Here is an 18,462-nt window from a genome sequence, read left to right on the forward strand (position 1 = left end):
AGTTGAGCTGGTAGGGGATCATTACTGTAATGGAGTGCGTTGAGTGCAAAGAAAACACCACAAAGAAGACATAACAATAGAGCACTTGGTTGTAGCGAATTGATAATAGCTCTGTTAGTCTGTGGCATTTAGAATGAGCTCAACACGTGTGATCGTGATTTCGGCTCATCAATCCTCTCATCGGTGGATAGATTTTTGTCCTGCTACGACATTGGGGCACAAACCCAACTAGAACGGTATGCCAATTACGAACAACAACTTCTGCGAATCAACATAAAACACTGCCTTTCCCTTGGGGCAGATTTGGATTCCCATAATCCAAGCACAATACAAGCACTCGGTGTAAGGTGTCATCACTAGTGGGGAAAAGTTGGAAGACAGTCTTTCATGGATAATTTCACCATTATAGTAAATTGCAACAAGGACAAGTGCACATGCAGGATTGTCAATGCTACGAATTCACTGCAAGAAACACCAGTGAACCAGTAGTCAGTCATAGTGAATCAAAGTGATGCGGCTTCTTTATGCATGTGCTTTCAACACTGATGCAAGCTTGTGAACAATAGCATGCAAACAGCTACAGCAGAGAAAATGTTGTTGTAGTAGCACAGTAAACAGTCAATGCCAAGCGAAAGTGGCAAGCCCACCTTAGTGTCATTACAGATCGAAATGGTACTTTCCCTGAAATTCAGTTCCCATGAATACAGTCAGCATTCTACTTCATTCACCCTCTGTTCATGCCTTGTTTTGTTCTGCTCACCAATACAACTTGTGAAAACGAGGAGCAATGCTGATGCGACAGCTTAAACCACCAAAAATAACCACCATCTCAACCCTCATGTCAGCTGGCCATGCGTAGAGCTGGCAAATATCTCAAGGACTAACCGGAGCTATAGAGAATCATACATTACACACTAGGACAACATTACGACTTCCTCAAACACTTTTGCAGCAATTGACTGCACTACTGACACTGACTAAAATGCAATCAGGAGTCAGAAGAAAAAAAGCAAGCAATACACAGCAAGCAGCGACTTATAAAAATTTTTCTGAACTGTAGCCAACAGCTGGCTCCTATTGCACAAATGGCAGCAGACGCAAACAGTTCAGCTGAGGAGGCACGACTCACTCGGAGTGATGCTGCTCTCGAAGTCGCAGCCGCCGTACATGTGCCAGACCAGGGTCATCTCCCGCAGCGTGTACTTCTGTACGGGCTCGGGAAAGTTGCGCGGAGCTCGCAGCTGGTCCGTGTTGCGAGCAGAAGTCGAGAAGTAGTTCTCGTGTATCTCGAGCGGCTCCGAGACTAGCACGCGAATCTGGGGTTCACCGCTGCGAGGCTGCGAAAAGAAGACGTGCAAAGTCCGTTGGCCGCTTCGTCACACTGATCTAGACCAGCTAGCATGGGCCGACATTTAAAAGGGCCTTGAGCATTTTCTCCCAAAGCTACAGGTTCCTGAAGCAAAAGCAAAGGTAAAAATAAAGCTAAACATACAAATCAGTGCTTTCACAGGACACCACAGCCCAACATAAAATAAGTTAAGATGGAAAAAGTACCGTATCCTGCATATAACGCCGCACTCCCAATTACAACAAACCGGAGAGAGAAAAAAACAAAAAACAATTGTCACAGAGATAACTGCACACAATAACACGAATTTCCTAAGGAACCAAGTAGCCTCTGTTTGTGGCCTTGCTTCGCTCCGTTTCGGTGTTGCATTTAATCTCGAAGGACATCGCCATTGAGGAGGAGCTCACATTACACACAGACAAGCAATTTTCCTCCCGCACCACTCCACACACTGTAATGCAGCACACGCCAATCATAAGGCTACCGCTCTAGGCACCGCGCCATAAACGGCGTTTACATGCAAACGAGAAATCAGACACACAAAAGTTTTTTTAATGCAGACAATTGTCACATGTCCCTCGCACCTTCACTATGTCTTCGATACACCAATCTTCACACTAAATCTTCGTCACCCTGCCCGAAGCAGTGCCTTTCGAGCTAATCAAACGGTTGTCGCATGTTTTTATTTTTGAACCATAAATAATCCGTGAATGTGTCCTGCATGTTCGTCACAATGTTTGAACGGCCAATATCGTCACCCATCGGCAACAAGTGTTAACCAAGAGCTGAACGAATGGATGGACAGGAGAAACAGATAATGTCAACCCAGTACCGAGCCCTCAACTGCTACTACAGTAAAACTAAGCATGCAGTGTTCAACACAGTGCCCCTTCGAAGGACCAACATCAATAAGGAAAACCAACTCGTAACGCACTTACCAAAATGCCCACGCCAGGGTCATCTTCCAGGATGCAGAATTCCTCGTCAGAGTACGAAGACTCAATCGCCGATGTCCTGTTGGACTCCGCACGACTTCGCGAGGATGTGGTGCTCGTCCGGAGGTTGTCGACTTCATTCACGTGCGCAACTGGCGAAAAATCGACGTCACGCCGCACATTCCGCAGGTTGTCGGCATCATGGCGGAACTCGTCGTCGCACCTCGCATCCCGAAACGCATCGTCACTGTCGTCCTCGTTCTCTGCTTGGATGAAAGAAGCCGGCGAATCATCCTCTGCACAGGAATGTAAAACAGTGCCCAGAGTTCTTTGAAAAGAATGCAAACGACAATAGCAGTGCAGAACTTTTTGCTTTTACTACATGACAATTTTCTATGCAGTTTGTTACTGTTGTTTTCATGAAGCTCTCCTAAAAAAAATTTAATTATGGTGTTCTAGGGTTCTTTCGTGTGCACCTAAATGTAAGCGCATGGGTGTTCTTGCATTTCGTCTCATGAAGTTTTGTCACCCCGTGTAAACTTAACCACAGGTAAAATGCTTCCTGTAAGAATACCAAGAGTTTTTTTTTTTTTTTTAGTATGTGCACTTAAATTCACATTCCAAAGTGTGCTGATAAGCATTTTGACAGTGGCGGCTGTTACAGGTTCCTTCAGCTCTTGAAGTTTTTGTACGTCCAGCTAAGCATACACCGCGCTAGCTACCTCATGCATGCCGCATAGCTGCTTCAGTTGAACTGCATGGAGGTTTTCGATAAATGTTACTTCAACGATTGCAGAAGTCCAAGCATTAACAGTAAGAACAAAAATTCTAGTGAAGTACATGAGCGATGCTTGGGAATACAATGGGCAAATCCAAATTAACAGAATTCAAAAGCAATTTCAAAGGAACTGAATGACAGATCTTGTAAACAGTGCGGCCATGCTAAAACAAAACAAAATGAAACACACTAACTATACTGTGCGCATGCATAATTTAAAACCAATTTGGAAAAAAAAAGTCGCAAAGGACCATCAAAGCAGAACCTCGAAATCACTGTCAATCACTGTTTCCCTGCCTGGCTTCAAACTAAGCCTAGGGTTGCCGTAGCAACAAACCATGAAATCAAAGTTGCTACAGAAGTGAAGGAACTGCTGGTGGTGGTGACACCAAGAATCTATTTTGGTAGCTCTTCAGAATTTCTATGACATGCAGAAAATGTGGAGGAAAAGCTCACCAGTGTTTGGCCCTTGTGAACTTGATGAGGAGCTGCTAGACTCGCGCATGGCTTCGGCCACGAGGGTCTGGAAGTGGTCCGCCATCATCCCGGTGACACTGCCGAGATGCTCGACGAGGACGGGGCCAGAGCCGCCACCACCGCAAGAGCTTGGCTGAATGGCAGGAGGAGGAAATTATTTTGCACTGTGTGTATGTAGCTGCTTATTATTCAAACAACTTTTGTTGAAGTTTGCAAATGGAGGAAGTTTTATGTAAAGAAAAACTGTGATCTACCCACTAAAATAGTTAAAAAACGAAGCCACTTCAGCATTCTCGTGAAGTAAACCTTGAAGCCTCACAGACGAAAAATTTGCCCTGGTCTGCAGAACCAGGAATGCTGTTTCTCCTGGGGGGGATCGTTCTATCATCTGGGCTAACAAGAAGGCCTGTCCTAACCCATTTCCCATGCATACACTCCACTGTCCCATTGGCACCAACCAAAATGCAACCAGCAGGGTGCTTGGCTTTTCTGCAGCATAGCAGGAAGCAATGGGCACAAGAATTTGTGACCAACTCTGATCTGTCACAAGCAATGCAATGTTTGCGACACAATGATCTCTATACATGATCGACTGACCGTTTCGTAACTACTACTCGCGACATGTCAGAGCCTGTTTGTGACACCACCAGGGTCTATTCCTGATGAGCTCCTACGCATCGCAAGCACATTGCTTGCAAGAGGTCAGAGTCGGCCATGACGTCTCAGGCCTACTGGTTTTTGGTAAGCCGTGCAATAACCACGCGCTTTGCCATTTGCATTTCAATCAGTGCCAATAGTGCACTTCAAACGCAGCACACTCATGCCTGCAGCAAAGCAGCAGGCGGTATAGCAACAAAATTGGTCTGCCCACCTCAGGTGGGGGGCTTGGATTGCCCACAAGGTCTCCGTCGCTCGCGAGGTACGTCAGCAGAGCCTGCAGTGCCTGGCAGGAGTCCACGCAAGTCCTCAAGTTGGTGATGTTGTTCGAGGCCTTCATCTTGATGGACACTCGCTAGAAATGGATAGAGTGCCATTAAAAACACGGGACTGACTGTTGGGTTGGCTGGTCTATCACGGAGACTGGAAAACCTATAGAAAAAAATTTGAACACAGACACGGGGAACAGATGAGGAAAAACACTTTATTTCTATGAACAGACCATCAATATATAAGCTCATTCGAGCGCATGTGTCATGATACTTCATATGAATGTGCAAGGACATACAAAGAGCTACCACACACGTCAAATACAAGCATTAAAAAACTCAGCCTTGTTCAATACACTCAACGCCTTGCTTGTACCGATAGTGGAATGCTTGTTAATAAAGAGCTTTCAAAGACAACCGAGCTGTGTTGCTTGCAGACCTGCCTAGAATCCTGGCTTTGCCAAACCACGCTTTACGTCCATACTCGGTACTAATGTGGGCGACCAAATTCACATGCTTGTCTTTCTTCCTCACTTCTAGAGTGTTTTAGAACAGCATTCACCCTGGTCTGTGTCACAAATCAAGACAATCGCAAATCATAAGTGGGGTTCTGAATTCGGCAATCTGTTACTCAACAAAAGTGAATAAATATTACTGGAGCCTCCCTACATGTGGCATACGAAATTAAACTGCAAATGGTGCAATGAAATGGTGCAAAAAAAAGGGAACAGTATATGTTAACCGACAGCTACACAATATATCGCTATGGCTTAACAGATTAAGTGGGTAATAAATGCATTAATTAAAGGGTAACCGAGTTGGAGATTTGTCTCAACTACGTTTAATAAGAAACTACGGCTTAAGCGGGTACAGTTTAACGAGATTGCACTGTACTCACATACTATAAGATTATGCCGCGCGGTTTGCAAACGACGGATAGTCCCACGCACTGGTGGATTTTGCTTACGTGATTTGGTCCGCGAGAAGGTCCTAAAAACTGGGAAGTTCAAAAGACAAATTCAAAGGAAATGTCACTTCACGGCGTTTTGCCACAACAGCGCTACAACATGCCCGTCAATGAACATCACAGCTCGTTCACGCATTTCTACAACATGACGACTGTTTGAAGTCATTGCAACAGTTGCCCATGTGTAACCGAAGTGCACCGTGTGACATCGCAATGCTGCAAGACTGAATTGTTGGCCATCTCGGTTGTTATGCATAGAAGTAAACTGGTAGGTTAACTGACTGGAGAAAAGCTGTGCTTGCAGTGTTTGCCGGCTGGTGGGCCACGGGCCCAAAGGACTGCCTCTAATATGTGACAACAAGCACCAGTGAATACCGCTGCAACTACCATATTTATTCGAATCTAGGCTGATAGTTCTTTTCAAATAATCATATGCCAAACTCTAGGGTCTTAGGTTCGAGGATATTAAAACGTGCCAGGTTGTAATTCAAAATGATAAATATGGTGCATATCTAGCACCATGGAGAAAAGTCATTATCACTGGCACTAATGGCCGTGCCAGTAGCCAACTGAAGAACACAAGCGACGTCATTATTTTGACCTGTGTCATATCCGCGTGCAGCATGGCCCACAGCGTGGCATTATCGTAATGGCACCAAACAGGCAATGCCCCTGTAGTGCCACTTTCAAACGAAAAGCTGTGCTAGCACAGAAGTATAGTCAAACGTTCAAGCCGGCCGGGACTTCAGCATCGATGAGAAAAACCTCCGTCGTAGGAGGGAGCAATGGGGGACACTTTTTGCGTGTGCCACAATGAGGAGATCACAGTGACAAGGAAAATAAGTGTGCGGTAACAGACAGGAGCTGTTCACCGAGACGTGCTGCACTGACTGCGCATGCATGGGCACGCGGACGCGAGCTTGCTCAGTATGTTCATATTAAATAAATGCCGTTTTCATTTTGTGAACGCTCTCCCCACATTTTTTGTTCGGACTACATTCGAGGTAAGTCCTTTCATTTTTTTCTGGCTTCGGAAGATCGGGGGTCGGCTTAGAATCAAGCCAGCCTAGATTTCAGTAAATACGGTACAGTAATACCTCGTTAACTCGAACTCGCGCATCTAGAAAAATAAGCGAAGCCGAGACTTTCCGCGGCACCAAACCATTTCCTATACGTCCCATGTATTTGTTGCCCTATATCTCGAAGTACTTTTGGGCCACACTAGGGATATCTCGAAATCTTGACTGAGAGTGGAACGAAGATTCCACCACCGAACCATTTCACAAGATTCGCGCGATGCGGTCGCACCTGAATTCCCTTGATTCGTTTTTCCCCTTTAGCCGCGCCTACCACAGAGCCGATGCTTTCCCTGAACGCAAAGTCGGAGCATAGAGGCACATCTACTTTGTCAAGCAACCTTGTGGCACATCTTGCGACAGTACAAACATGCACAGAGGCAGGCCCTGCAATAGCACGCTTGGCGCAGTTTGTCTTGTTCACTTTGTGCAGCGCATGCGATTTGCATATGCAGCGGCTGGTTTGACCGCCTAAAAAAAAGGAACAGTGCGGTGTCCAAATATGTGCACAGCGAGAGCAGCACTGTCGACGCAGCCACCGCGGACAATTGGCCCAGCAGCGGGCTCACTGAGTTGCAAACAAGTTACGCCGACAGAAACATCTTTAACCTTGACGAAGCAGGGCTCTTTTACAAGATGTTGCCGAGTCACGCTTTCAAACTGAAGGGTGTACCATGCTCAGGAAGGAAGACGCGGAAGGAGAGAGTAACGGTCTTTTTCGGAGCCAATGCAACAGGTGATGAAAAGCTGCCTTTACTGATAATTGGCAAAGCACATGCGAGCAGGATGTGCCAGTGACAGCACAACTTACGGACGCCGAAATTGTTGAAATGGCCGCTAACGGATGGGACGGCGAAGACGATGGCAACGACGAAAAACAAGCTCGAGAGGTGCTGACATCTGCCGAAACGAGGAATTTGCTGCGCTTGCTGCGAAATAAGGTTGAGTGCAGCGGCGGGGAAGATAGGTTCGTGCGATGTGTCAAGCAGCTAGAGGACGCCTTCCTAGGCCCGAATACAACCGCAAAGCAGACCAGCACTACGCAGCTTTTTCTGCTACATGAAATGGTAGTGCTGCAAAACCTTTCAAACCTTTACCAAAAGCAAGATTAGAAGCTGACGTTGAAGAGCTGGTAAGTAGCTATTTATTTGGAAAGAACTTGATTTTTCATGGCAATTTGCACAACTTTGCTTATCTCGAAAATCTGCTTATCTTGTAATTTTTCACGGTTTTTACTACTTCAAGTTAACGAGCTATTACTGTAAATCACAGTGGCCTGCGACAGCCAACTTGCTGCACCAAAGCCACGGTGTAAGACATGCTCTTTAAGTGTGGACAGAGCACCTTGTGGGAAAGACACTATCCTCTGTTTCGAAAAGGTACCACGAGACAGCTCGCCGATCATAGGTCCATCACGTGAGAGGCGGCAATGCTTTTCTATGGGAAATGTCTGCCGTTCTGGCATCATTCTCTGCACGCTCTTGTTCTGTGCATCGAATGAAATGACATGACTCGGTTCCTCTGTTGAACCTTTGTTGCCTGCCCATGGTGTTGTGTGAGGTCACCAAAAGAACTACTTTAGAAGCTACTAAATAGTACTTAATTTTGGCCCGCTATTCAAATGTATCCTGCGAGTAACCCTTAGCATCCTGCCATGGAAAAGGCAGAAATATTCATGCCGGTCTTGTGCACACTAAGCGAGCAGACTGCATGTCTGCCAGTTGCCTTGGTAACATTTCTTTTCACTCTACTTTTCACTGGTATGTTGCAGCAATTTTTCATTAGATCACACTGCAATCATCAGCCTGTTTAAAAGCAGCGTGAAGAGAGATTATCTGAACATGCTCGCAATAGCATTTATTGTGACATGTCCACAACTAAAGAGTGTATATATCTTGCGCCATGATTGACACTTAACTTCTGCAGCCAAGTTGACGAAGTCTTTCATATGCAACAGCTGTTTGCCTATGGCCAGCCACCTTTGCTAATGATACGTGCAACATTCCAACTGGTTGGCACCAACTCTTACAAAAATTTGTAGCACACATATATAGATTTTTTTAATGCGAGCCCCAGTCAGGAAAAGTATCTAGGGGATCGGTCTACTTTACTTGACTCTTTTGCAGAAAGTTGGGGGGTAGGGGGGGGGGGAGCAAAAGTAAAACTGCTTTAAAGTAAGTGAATCGCCACATTACGTGGACATTACGTGGCCCTATAAGGCATGCTATACAACGACGTTGCAATGAGTCCCCGCTAATCAAGTCAAGCAGGTTAAAAAAAAAAGCAATAACCAGGCACGTTTGCAGTGGCAGCACTCGCATACTCTAATGGCTGCGATGAAAACAAGCGAAGACGAGAGATGGAACGCGCGCACTCACCTGTCCTGGCACATCAGTCGTACGAGCGGAAATGTCGAACAAGTCCGTGTCCGCCACACAGACATAACCTAAGAGTAAAAAGAGGGCAAAGGAGACTTAGCGAAAGGACTAAAGGGAAAAGAACAAAAAACACAGAATAACACTTTTCAACACAGCAGGAAATACAAGTGACAGCAATGAAGAATAATTAATATTCAATTCCAGCATTCCATAAGCCAGCACTGATTATGAGGCATGCCATAGCAGTGATTATTCCGTCAAAACATCGCCACAGCGATTAATTTTGACTGCTTGTTGCACCTAAATAAAGTTTTCTTTTCAAATTTCACCCCACATCAAAATTTGACCACCGCAGCTGGGATTGTACCTCGACCTCAAGCTTAGCAGTACAACGCTATGGCCATTAACCCTTTCAGGCGACAATTAATTTTGTTGATTTACAACTTACTTTCACCACATTTCTTAAATCTTCAGAATCTTAAAAAATATACAGTTGCACAATAGATAAAGAATTTTCAATCCTTTAGCGAGTTTTGTCAAGGTGACAGAATGTGGACTCCATGCGGAAACTCGCTACTGGAGCATCAGCTATGAAAAGCACCAATACAGCCACTTGGAAAATTTTGCCTGGTGCAACACATTATGAAAAACAATGAGAGAAACTAACCTGATGCACATAAATACCCAACCGTCTACCTTACCACTTGTTCTTACTAAAACAGTTGGCAAATGTTATTCAAACTTGCAGCACAATTCCAATCAGAAGTGTTTCAAGATGCATGCGATGCATTTTAAATATTACCTTCATCAACGCTTTTGTTGTTGAAGCACAATTTTCACATGCACAATTGTGTACACAGCATCTGAACGGGTTAAGCCATTCTGGTATGTGCATGCGCGAAATAGCAGGTTCTGCATTTGTCGTCAGTGGCAACATAAGAAGGCAGTTGCAAACACACCACTGCCAGCGCAAAGGGAATCTCCATAGACGTGCCGTGCCGGCCAATTACGTTCGCTCATTTCCCTGATGTCACAGCGGAGGTGAACTTTCAATATCCGTGCCTCTTGGGAATTATATTTCAGAGCGTGAAGGCCCATAAGGCAGGCATACATAATGCATTTTTGTCAACCGAGCTTGTACTGAACTTAAGGCTGTCGGCACTTAATACACACTGCAGTCATCTACTAGACTGATCTCATGAGGCACTTAGTGAACACGCATCTGTTTAGCCACTGCTATCATTTTGTTAGTGCTTAGTACAACCTTGAGTTGACAGCAGAGGCCAACTGCACTGACGTTTTCTAGCCAGCGGACCATCAGGGCATGGGTGGGTTGCTTTTATACAAGTTGTTCTCATTTGTCAAGAGTAGAATCTTATCCTCTCCTAATTTTGGGATCTTCACACTTTGCCATAAAAGAAAATGAAAATAATAGCTGTATGCCTTCTGCCATGGTTGCTATTCAGTTAGCTAAGGAATAACATCCCTGGCATTGCTCGCGGCTGTGGTGATGTAGGGAAACTTGCATGGGATTGGTCGACTGGCGATGCAGTGCAACAATGACCAACGCGACTGACACAGTGAAAAGCAGAACCTATGGCAGCCACGAGTCATTCACTACAGAAGTCAATTAACAGCACAATGATGATGTCCCGACAACATGACACAGATAACTACCTACTTTGGCACAAGGGTGACGGCCTGACAACGTCGACGAAGACTGTCGCGAGATGAAAACGATGGTGAAATATTTATACACAAGCTACGATGCCTCAAGTAAACCTAAATGTATGAACTCCGAAGTGGCAGACACAAGGGCCATTGCTACCGTTTCTTTCAAGTCACATTTCACAAGCAATAAATACTGCTCATAGGCTGTTAAATAAAAAAAAAAGAAAGGCTTCCTCCTTAAAATAAACTTGACACTATGCAAAACCTGTTCTGCAAATACGTATACCTCAAAGATTGCAGCAATTTCATTACAGAAACAAGGCAATGTTATTTGCTATATTCTGCCAAAGACTAAATTAAAGCAATACTAGTTCATATGCGCAGCCATAACATAATTTCGTAGTGCATTCAATGTGTTACCACAAACTGTATGTGTATCTCGAGAGTCAGTAGTCATCGAGAGAAGGGGAAGGATAACATGTCTAACAAGTGTTTCCTGTTAAACTACTTTCAAAGCAACAGACTGCTCAGTTTGTTAATTTTCATTAGCCCATATTTTTCTCATAAAGGAGACCTTGCAAGTAATTTTTTACACAGTGGAACCTCCTGCTGTGTCTTGGCAGTTCCGAATCTTGTCAGCAGACACGTAACGAAATTTAATGCAACTGGGGGAGTAAAAATTTCCACGCTACCATTGGACAAGTCAGGCGGGTCATCCTTGGACACCTTGTCAGAGATGTAGAGGAAGACTTCCTCTGCGATGATTCTTCAAATGAGAAAAGGATAAACATTGGCAAACGAAAGAAATACATAAACACAAAAGTGAAGGAGTAAAACAGACGACATAACATTTAAGTTTGATTCTGAAGATAAGCTGCCTGAAGTTTTAGTCTGGCGCTAAGTGTATTGTAGCATCATACACCTGAGCTTGTTCCTGTCATCTTCACTTTCACACACTGCATGTTAGAAGCAGGAGTGGGTACACACCAAATCACAATCTCGCAAGCTAACTGCACATTGAACTAGTTCAAACTGGCACTCCAAATGAGCTAGGGAAACTCTGCTCGAATGTGTTGTTCAGCTGTCCACTGGTGCAATCGCAAAGTGAAAGCAGAAACATATCGGCACTGATTCTGTTGCAAACAAACATGACAAACGCACACACGTGTGCACACATTACTACCCCTAGAACTCGGCTAGATCTTAGTCCAGCTGTCCACCACGATGGGACCAGAACTCGGATCTTAGTAGCGTTTCCACCAACAAGCTGAGAGTTTCTCAGTGGTCTGAGCTTGAGCTCCACACTGGGGACTAAACAGATGAACAGTGTTTCAAGCTCACGGTTTGAGCTGCCTGAACATATGAGCATGCTGCAGAAGCACTCCAGAAGGCTCAGAAGTGACCAGCCAAGTTTAAATTGCACTCAATAAACGAGACAACTGCGAGGTTCAGTGAACTGACGAGTGAATGCAGTCCAGTTTCTCAATGCATGACAATCCCTGCTCGACTGGTGAGATTAGGTTGAGCACAGTGAAAAAACTAGGCACAGAAAAGTAAAAAACGCCTCACCTGAGCTGTGAGGTGGTTGTATTGGCAGTGATGTTGCTTGATATACTAAAGCTCTCCAACGACACTAGCGTCTGGTAGGGGATGTGCAAGGGCCTGCAACACAGCACGAAATCACGGGACGCTCAATCCACACGTGCGCACGTTCTTGCGTGCCTTATTTGTCCACTCGAAACACCAATTCAGGAAAAATAAATCACTTGTGTCCTACCTAAATTTACACCCAAAGCAACAACAACGTAACAGAACTATGCACAGATACGTATGCAGACACTGGAAAGTTGAAACTAATGTAAAAGGCACTCTGTACATTTACTATCCGAAAATGTGCTAAAGCAAGTCCACATGATGTGCTCAATCACAGAACTAGCAGCCACCATCTGTCAAAGCACAATGGCATGCCACTGCCACTGACTGCCACTGAGAGATAGTCGCTCAACTGACGAGTTTACCGTATATATTCGTTGTAAGGAAGACTTTTTTTTTTCTTAGAGAATTTGACGAGGTGCAGGCCTTACACAGGATCGGGCCATTTGGTCCAATTTTTCAGACGGGTAACCTCTGATCACCCACCGCCACAAAATTGAATGCTATCCTTTTTATGATGAATTAATTCATTCATGCATGCCGCACACTTGGCTACTTGCATTCGCTACAAGTGCCACGGCTGTTTGCCTCTCGGTTTGCCGGCACATTAGTGGATTAGCTCATCCGTGGCACTGGAGATCTGTTAATTTAAAGCTCTTAACAATTTGTTCCGACGCCACCACACGCCACCATCGTTGTGGCCGTCTGCTTGCTTGCCATGCTCCTCGGCATACGTAACCACATTGGGCTTTATTAAATGTAGTGTTGCATGCCACCAAACACTTCCTCTCCGTCGCAAACTCCCGGCAGCTGACAAAGAAAAGATGGCGCCAGCAACTTGCACACTGCCGCGGAGGGGCCGGTCGTGGCAGCACCCCGGATGTCAAAGGTCAAAACAGAACAAAACAGCTCTCACCATCTCGCAGCAACCCACAAAAATATGCTGTGCAAAAAATTTTGTTGACATATGCAGCATCAGTGCATAAAACCCAATTGCTTCTCGATTTGATTTCCCCTCCCCCGGCCCCACCAAATTTTTGGCTACCAAGCTGGAGGTCCGGCCTTTACACTGATTTATAAGGTACTAAATAAAGACTATTCTTGCGACCATTTTCCATCGATCTGTCGAACTTTCCTCCTGTTAATGGTAACTCATTTACACAGTGGTACTTTGTATACTGGTTGGATAAGGCCAAATAAGGCTCCACACAGGCACACAGAATTACAAGCCGAGGACCCAGGCGATTCCAGAAACCGTAATTCATTGCACACACACGGAGGAGATTAACTACGGCAGAAACCCAAAGTTCTTTTAATCCCTTTCAACACAAAATGTTCTGCTTTCCAAATTATATAAACTTAGATCCTAGAACATGACCGATACTACATGGACTGTTAGCGTTCCAAAGCAATGCTGAGCTATGAGGGACCTCGTAGTGGAGAGCTCCAATTTTTTTCTTCTCGCGATCACCTGGGGTTCTTCTCGGAATTCAATGTGAATAGTGAAGCCAGACCATATCAGCTACTAGACCTGCTCATTCTCTTCATACGGCTTGAGGGCATTCAGTATGTCGGCAGCACCGCCCGAGCGCTTCGAAACAACCAATCAGTTGTGCCTCAAGAGAGCTACCATTCCAAAAGCATGCAAGGGCAAATATTCGAACCTGTAGTCAATGGCACAGCTGGAGAGGGTAAGGTGGAACTCGGTGACCACGCCGAGCGGCTGGTAGCCCAGAACTTCCTCGTCGACAACGTCGAAGAAGTCGACGAACTGCTTGACCCAGCTGCGCCGTAGTGGTGCCATGCGGTGCCTCAGCGTGGTGTCACTAACACCCACTGCGACCTTGATTGTCTGCAGAAAGGGCAAACAAGTGTCAAAAAAAAGAAAGAAAGGCTCACAGGCACGGTATGAATAAACATTCTGTCTGCAAAATTAGTAAACATGTAGCAACAGGTGCCATAGCGGCGGGGGTGGCCCTGGACCGATACTGACCAGCTGGGGGTCTTCAACGTGCACCTAAATCGAAGTATTGACAAACGTTCTTACTTTTCAACTGCAATCAAAATGCGACCGCCGCAGCTGTGACCAAACACAGGTAAGTGAGCTCACCTGGCATTTGATGTTACATTAATATTCTAGTATTCTCTTCTGCTAACATTTTGCTTTCGTCAAAAACCTAAAAAGAACATGCCCTTGTGCATGCGTAACCATGTTGACCCCTCTACTCTCGGTTGCAATGATTAACTGAATAGTTGAACAACCATGTTCTCTCAGGGTATCTTGCGAGGTGCCGGCATCAAGCCATGTCCAAGGAACGTCGTGAAAAACTAATGTCTCACCTTGACGCCTTGCGATGGGTCTGCACGGGTTTCGATGACTAGCGAGAACATGTCGGCAGTTTCCACCTCGGAGCCCAAGAAAGACGGTGGCTTCATGGATGCCAAGCCGTCACCTGACCTGTACAGGACAGGTAGCAGTGTACACTCCCATTGGGAGCACGCTTGTCCTGAAACACACACAATAAAAAATAAAGGAAAAAGTAAGATTAATGGTGAAGAGAGAGAGGGAGAGATACAGAAGAGAGAATAGGCAGAGAGGTTAACCAGATGCAGTCTGGTTTGCTAGCCTAGGCATATATAGGCATGAAAAAAAGAGCACGATTTTGCACACATCAGGTGTGCGTCAAGTCTACAAGCGGTCACCAAGACCTGTAGACTTGAGATACTGCAGTAACGCTTTCATGGCTTTCTGTGCCATCGATGTGCACGGCCACGGTCGAGGGAATTAATGGAGAAAAATGGCCTAACACCTGTGGGGATGCGCGACCCTCGCGCCTCTCCTGATGTTTTTCCCGCATAGCGCGTCTCCTGTGGTCCCGCTTCGCCGCGTGGCCTGCGTGACGTCAGCACGGTCGATGTGGTTGAAGCGCAGTCCGAGAGATGGCGCGAGCGTCGCGCCGCTGCGCGGTTACTTGGGTTCGGGAAAGACGAGGCGCTCTCTCTTGGGTTCGAGACAGCCAGCTGGACAGACGTGCTGCACGTGCAGCAACCCTCTTCCCCGGCGGGTCGCCGAACAGCGCGGACATTCCGCGTGCGCGGCGACCGATGCATCTGCGAGACCGCCTCGCGTGGCCGCCTTCGAACGCGCCACGATTCGTGTGACTATACACGCGAACGACCAGGCGTTGAGATCCAGCATGGGGCGAACATATTCGCTCGCGAGGACGCGGTGAGTCGGACTTCTAGATTTGTCGTGCGCCCATCGGCATGTTTTGTGGATAGCAACTCGGCTAGCAGGCATTGATGTATGAAAGGTGCAATAAATGCCCTTGTGATTGTTTGCACTACTGTGTTTTCATTCCTTTGTCCCAAGAGTACGGTGTGAGAATCCCCCACATCAGACCCCACATCTGGCGCCCAACGTGGGGCTCTTGGGGCATCGGACGATAATTTTAACAGTTTTGCTTCGTTCGAGACCTTTGTTTGAACCGAAGCGTAGGCCTAGCGTGAATTTTGATCACTAGCGTCAGCGGCGTGCTTTCTTGAGCGAGGCGGCGGTGGCTGTAGTGTGTTTGAACATGTCAACATACTAAGCCTTTTCGCAAGTGTTTTTTTTAATGGCATTCGTTGGTACGAGAGCCACGTGGTCTGCATCCTGGGAGAGCGAGGCTGAGCGCCCGCGGAGCAGTGGCAAGCCTGAAGCGAGTGAGTATGGAAGCCTTGTGGATGGTCCGAATTTCCTATGTAAATAGCTTATTCTATCTCTTTGACTCGGATGAAGTCGCGGCTCTGGGAGCCGGGTGGCCGCGGGCCACGGGTGCCACTACGGGCTGACTGGTATTGCGGCCTGGCACCGGGCGCTCCGACACCGTCTGGGATGGTGGGCGCCGTCAACTCGGATGCTGTGTGCACCGAGCGGAGTAGGACCACCTCACGGAGCTGACGTCTCCTCGCGGCTGCCGGTTTTGCGCCCATCTTGGGTGTTGTTTCTTTTTTTGGATGCCGATTGTTGTCAGGGTAGCGACACTTTAGGCCTAAGGCTTTACGAAGCTGCCTGTCGCACGTGGAGGGACACAACCTGGTGGACCGTGGCGTTGAGGTGTTGCACTTTGCTTACCTCATTCTAGTTAGCCTCGCACGAATTGAAATTACTCGTTCGACTCAAGGAAGCGAGCTTCGTTCACGTGAACTTAGCATCTGAGTAGCTGCCCGATCTTTTGCTAGCCGAGTTGAACATCGCACCACGTGGGCGATGCGCATGCAGACTTCCTCTCCCTTGCACTACTTTAGTGTTTGCCGAGTGTGTTGAGTTTACGCAGTGTGACTGGAGTCACCCCTGGTTTGCCGTCACCTGCACATCGTCTGCGCTGCTGCCCCGGACTACGATCGAGCCACCCTGGGCGATGGTGAGGCTGTGGCCAGTTCGGCGCGGCGACTTCGGCGGCCTCCTGTATCCAGCTCACAACCCTCGGCGGCGGACAAAAGAGCCGGCGGTCAACGACAGCTACTGTGGCTCCTGCCAGCAGGGCGAGTCGGCGCGAGCGACGCTTGCTCGTACCGACTACTGTGTCGTCGTCTCCGGAGTCCTGGCCTGGGATCGTGCCGTCGAGGCTGCAAAGCCGCTGCTGTGACCGGCGGACGCCAGCGGTGCACCCAAGGACAATGTCGGCTCGCATGCTATGGACAGCGTGTGGACATTTCCTCAGCGCGACCACTGTTGCATGTATCACCCTGTTCGCGAAGCACGGGTTAATGTTAGACCGTGTCAGGTTTCGCTGAAATAAGAAGTGATTTAAGGTTGGGGGGATGTGGGGATGCGCGACCCTCGCGCCTCCCCTGATGTTTTTCCCGCATAGCGCGTCTCCTGTGGTCCCGCTTCGCCACGTGGCCTGCGTGACGTCAGCGCGGTCGACGTGGTTGAAGCGCAGTCCGAGAGATGGCGCGAGCGTCGCGCCGCTGCGCGGTTACTTGGGTTCGGGAAAGACGAGGCGCTCTCTCTTGGGTTCGAGACAGCCAGCTGGACAGACGTGCTGCACGTGCAGCAACCCTCTTCCCCGGCGGGTCGCCGAACAGCGCGGACATTCCGCGCACGCGGCGACCGATGCATCTGCGAGACCGCCTCGCGTGGCCGCCTTCGAACGCGCCACGATTCGCGTGACTATACACGCGAACGACCAGGCGTTGGGATCCAGCATGGGGCGAACATATTCGCTCGCGAGGACGCGGTGAGTCGGACTTCTAGATTTGTCGCGCGCCCATCGGCATGTTTTGTGGATAGCAACTCGGCTAGCAGGCATTGATGTATGAAAGGTGCAATAAATGCCCTTGTGATTGTTTGCACTACTGTGTTGTCGTTCCTTTGTCCCAAGAGTACGGTGTGAGAATCCCCACATCAGACCCCACACACCAAATAATGCAGCAACCCATTTCCTGATGCTCACTCCAGCTCGCTCAATTTTTGCTATATTGGGCCAAGCAAGGAGTATGAGCACATCGGACAACCGAGCGAGCCAGAGAGAGCACCAAAATGTTCCGCTCACATGTGACCCCTTTCTGCCTCACAGCGTCCTGAAGTGTAGACTTCCAGGGAATCAAAACTGGGTTTTAGAACAACTGTTATAGTAAACTATTTGTAGTGCACTGAGGCTTGCCAGCCTTTCTTTTCTTTCTAGAATTTCAAGATATGAGACCTTCATTTAATGCAAAACAAAACAATTTCGTGCCATTACTTACTTCTTTACTTCTTTGCAAGATATGCAAAGCCCACAAAAGGGTTTCTAACACACAAGGGCAGCAAGTAATACAAGACGAGCCTGACACAGCACTAATATCATTCGTGTTCCTGCCACCACACAAGACATCGCTGCACTTATTTTCATTGAGAACCCCCCAGTGTCCCATCGCCTGTCATCGCCAGCGCTGAATCAGACGATCCCTGCATTCCGAGGTGGAAGTGAGCCATTGGTCTGAAGAAACGTCTACCTTTGTTGCATTTCTGTATATCTAAGGGCACACAAAGTACTATCCGTGTGTATGCTATTAGAACTAAGCTTAAATGGAAAGGCATGTTTCAAGCATTCCCAATAACATAATGTGGGCAGCCAATCAGATCGTTCATTAGAGTGACATCACTCTCCCACACTAAGGCAGTTGAAAATGCTCAGGAGTCTCGTAGCAAGCTATCAGTAACTTAGGTACACTGAAAACAAGATATACAGTGTGCCTACTATAATTAAAGATACAGTGAAACCTC

The 18,462-nt window shown here is 47.2% G+C and overlaps 1 protein-coding gene across 8 annotated transcripts in view; it reads right to left on the reverse strand.

Moving 5' to 3' along the window:
- Positions 1 to 18,462, reverse strand: part of Atg2 (Autophagy-related 2) — a 108,649-nt gene that overhangs the window by 24,027 nt on the left and 66,160 nt on the right. For 6 of the 8 annotated variants that reach the window (XM_065455875.1, XM_065455871.1, XM_065455876.1 and 3 more), the window contains 10 exons: positions 14,550 to 14,716; positions 13,874 to 14,061; positions 12,126 to 12,218; positions 11,249 to 11,322; positions 8,886 to 8,953; positions 5,432 to 5,461; positions 4,410 to 4,550; positions 3,518 to 3,671; positions 2,287 to 2,579; positions 1,130 to 1,337 (listed from right to left, as the gene is read on the reverse strand). In XM_065455875.1, the coding sequence (XP_065311947.1) occupies positions 1,130 to 1,337; positions 2,287 to 2,579; positions 3,518 to 3,671; positions 4,410 to 4,550; positions 5,432 to 5,461; positions 8,886 to 8,953; positions 11,249 to 11,322; positions 12,126 to 12,218; positions 13,874 to 14,061; positions 14,550 to 14,716 (1,416 nt within the window). The remainder of the gene's footprint in view (positions 1 to 1,129; positions 1,338 to 2,286; positions 2,580 to 3,517; positions 3,672 to 4,409; positions 4,551 to 5,431; positions 5,462 to 8,885; positions 8,954 to 11,248; positions 11,323 to 12,125; positions 12,219 to 13,873; positions 14,062 to 14,549; positions 14,717 to 18,462) is intronic. The other 2 variants (XM_065455874.1, XM_065455872.1) reach the window with 2 other exon arrangements.

The sequence above is a fragment of the Dermacentor albipictus genome, chromosome 7, assembly GCF_038994185.2.
Source record: "Dermacentor albipictus isolate Rhodes 1998 colony chromosome 7, USDA_Dalb.pri_finalv2, whole genome shotgun sequence".
Lineage (NCBI taxonomy): Eukaryota > Metazoa > Arthropoda > Arachnida > Ixodida > Ixodidae > Dermacentor > Dermacentor albipictus.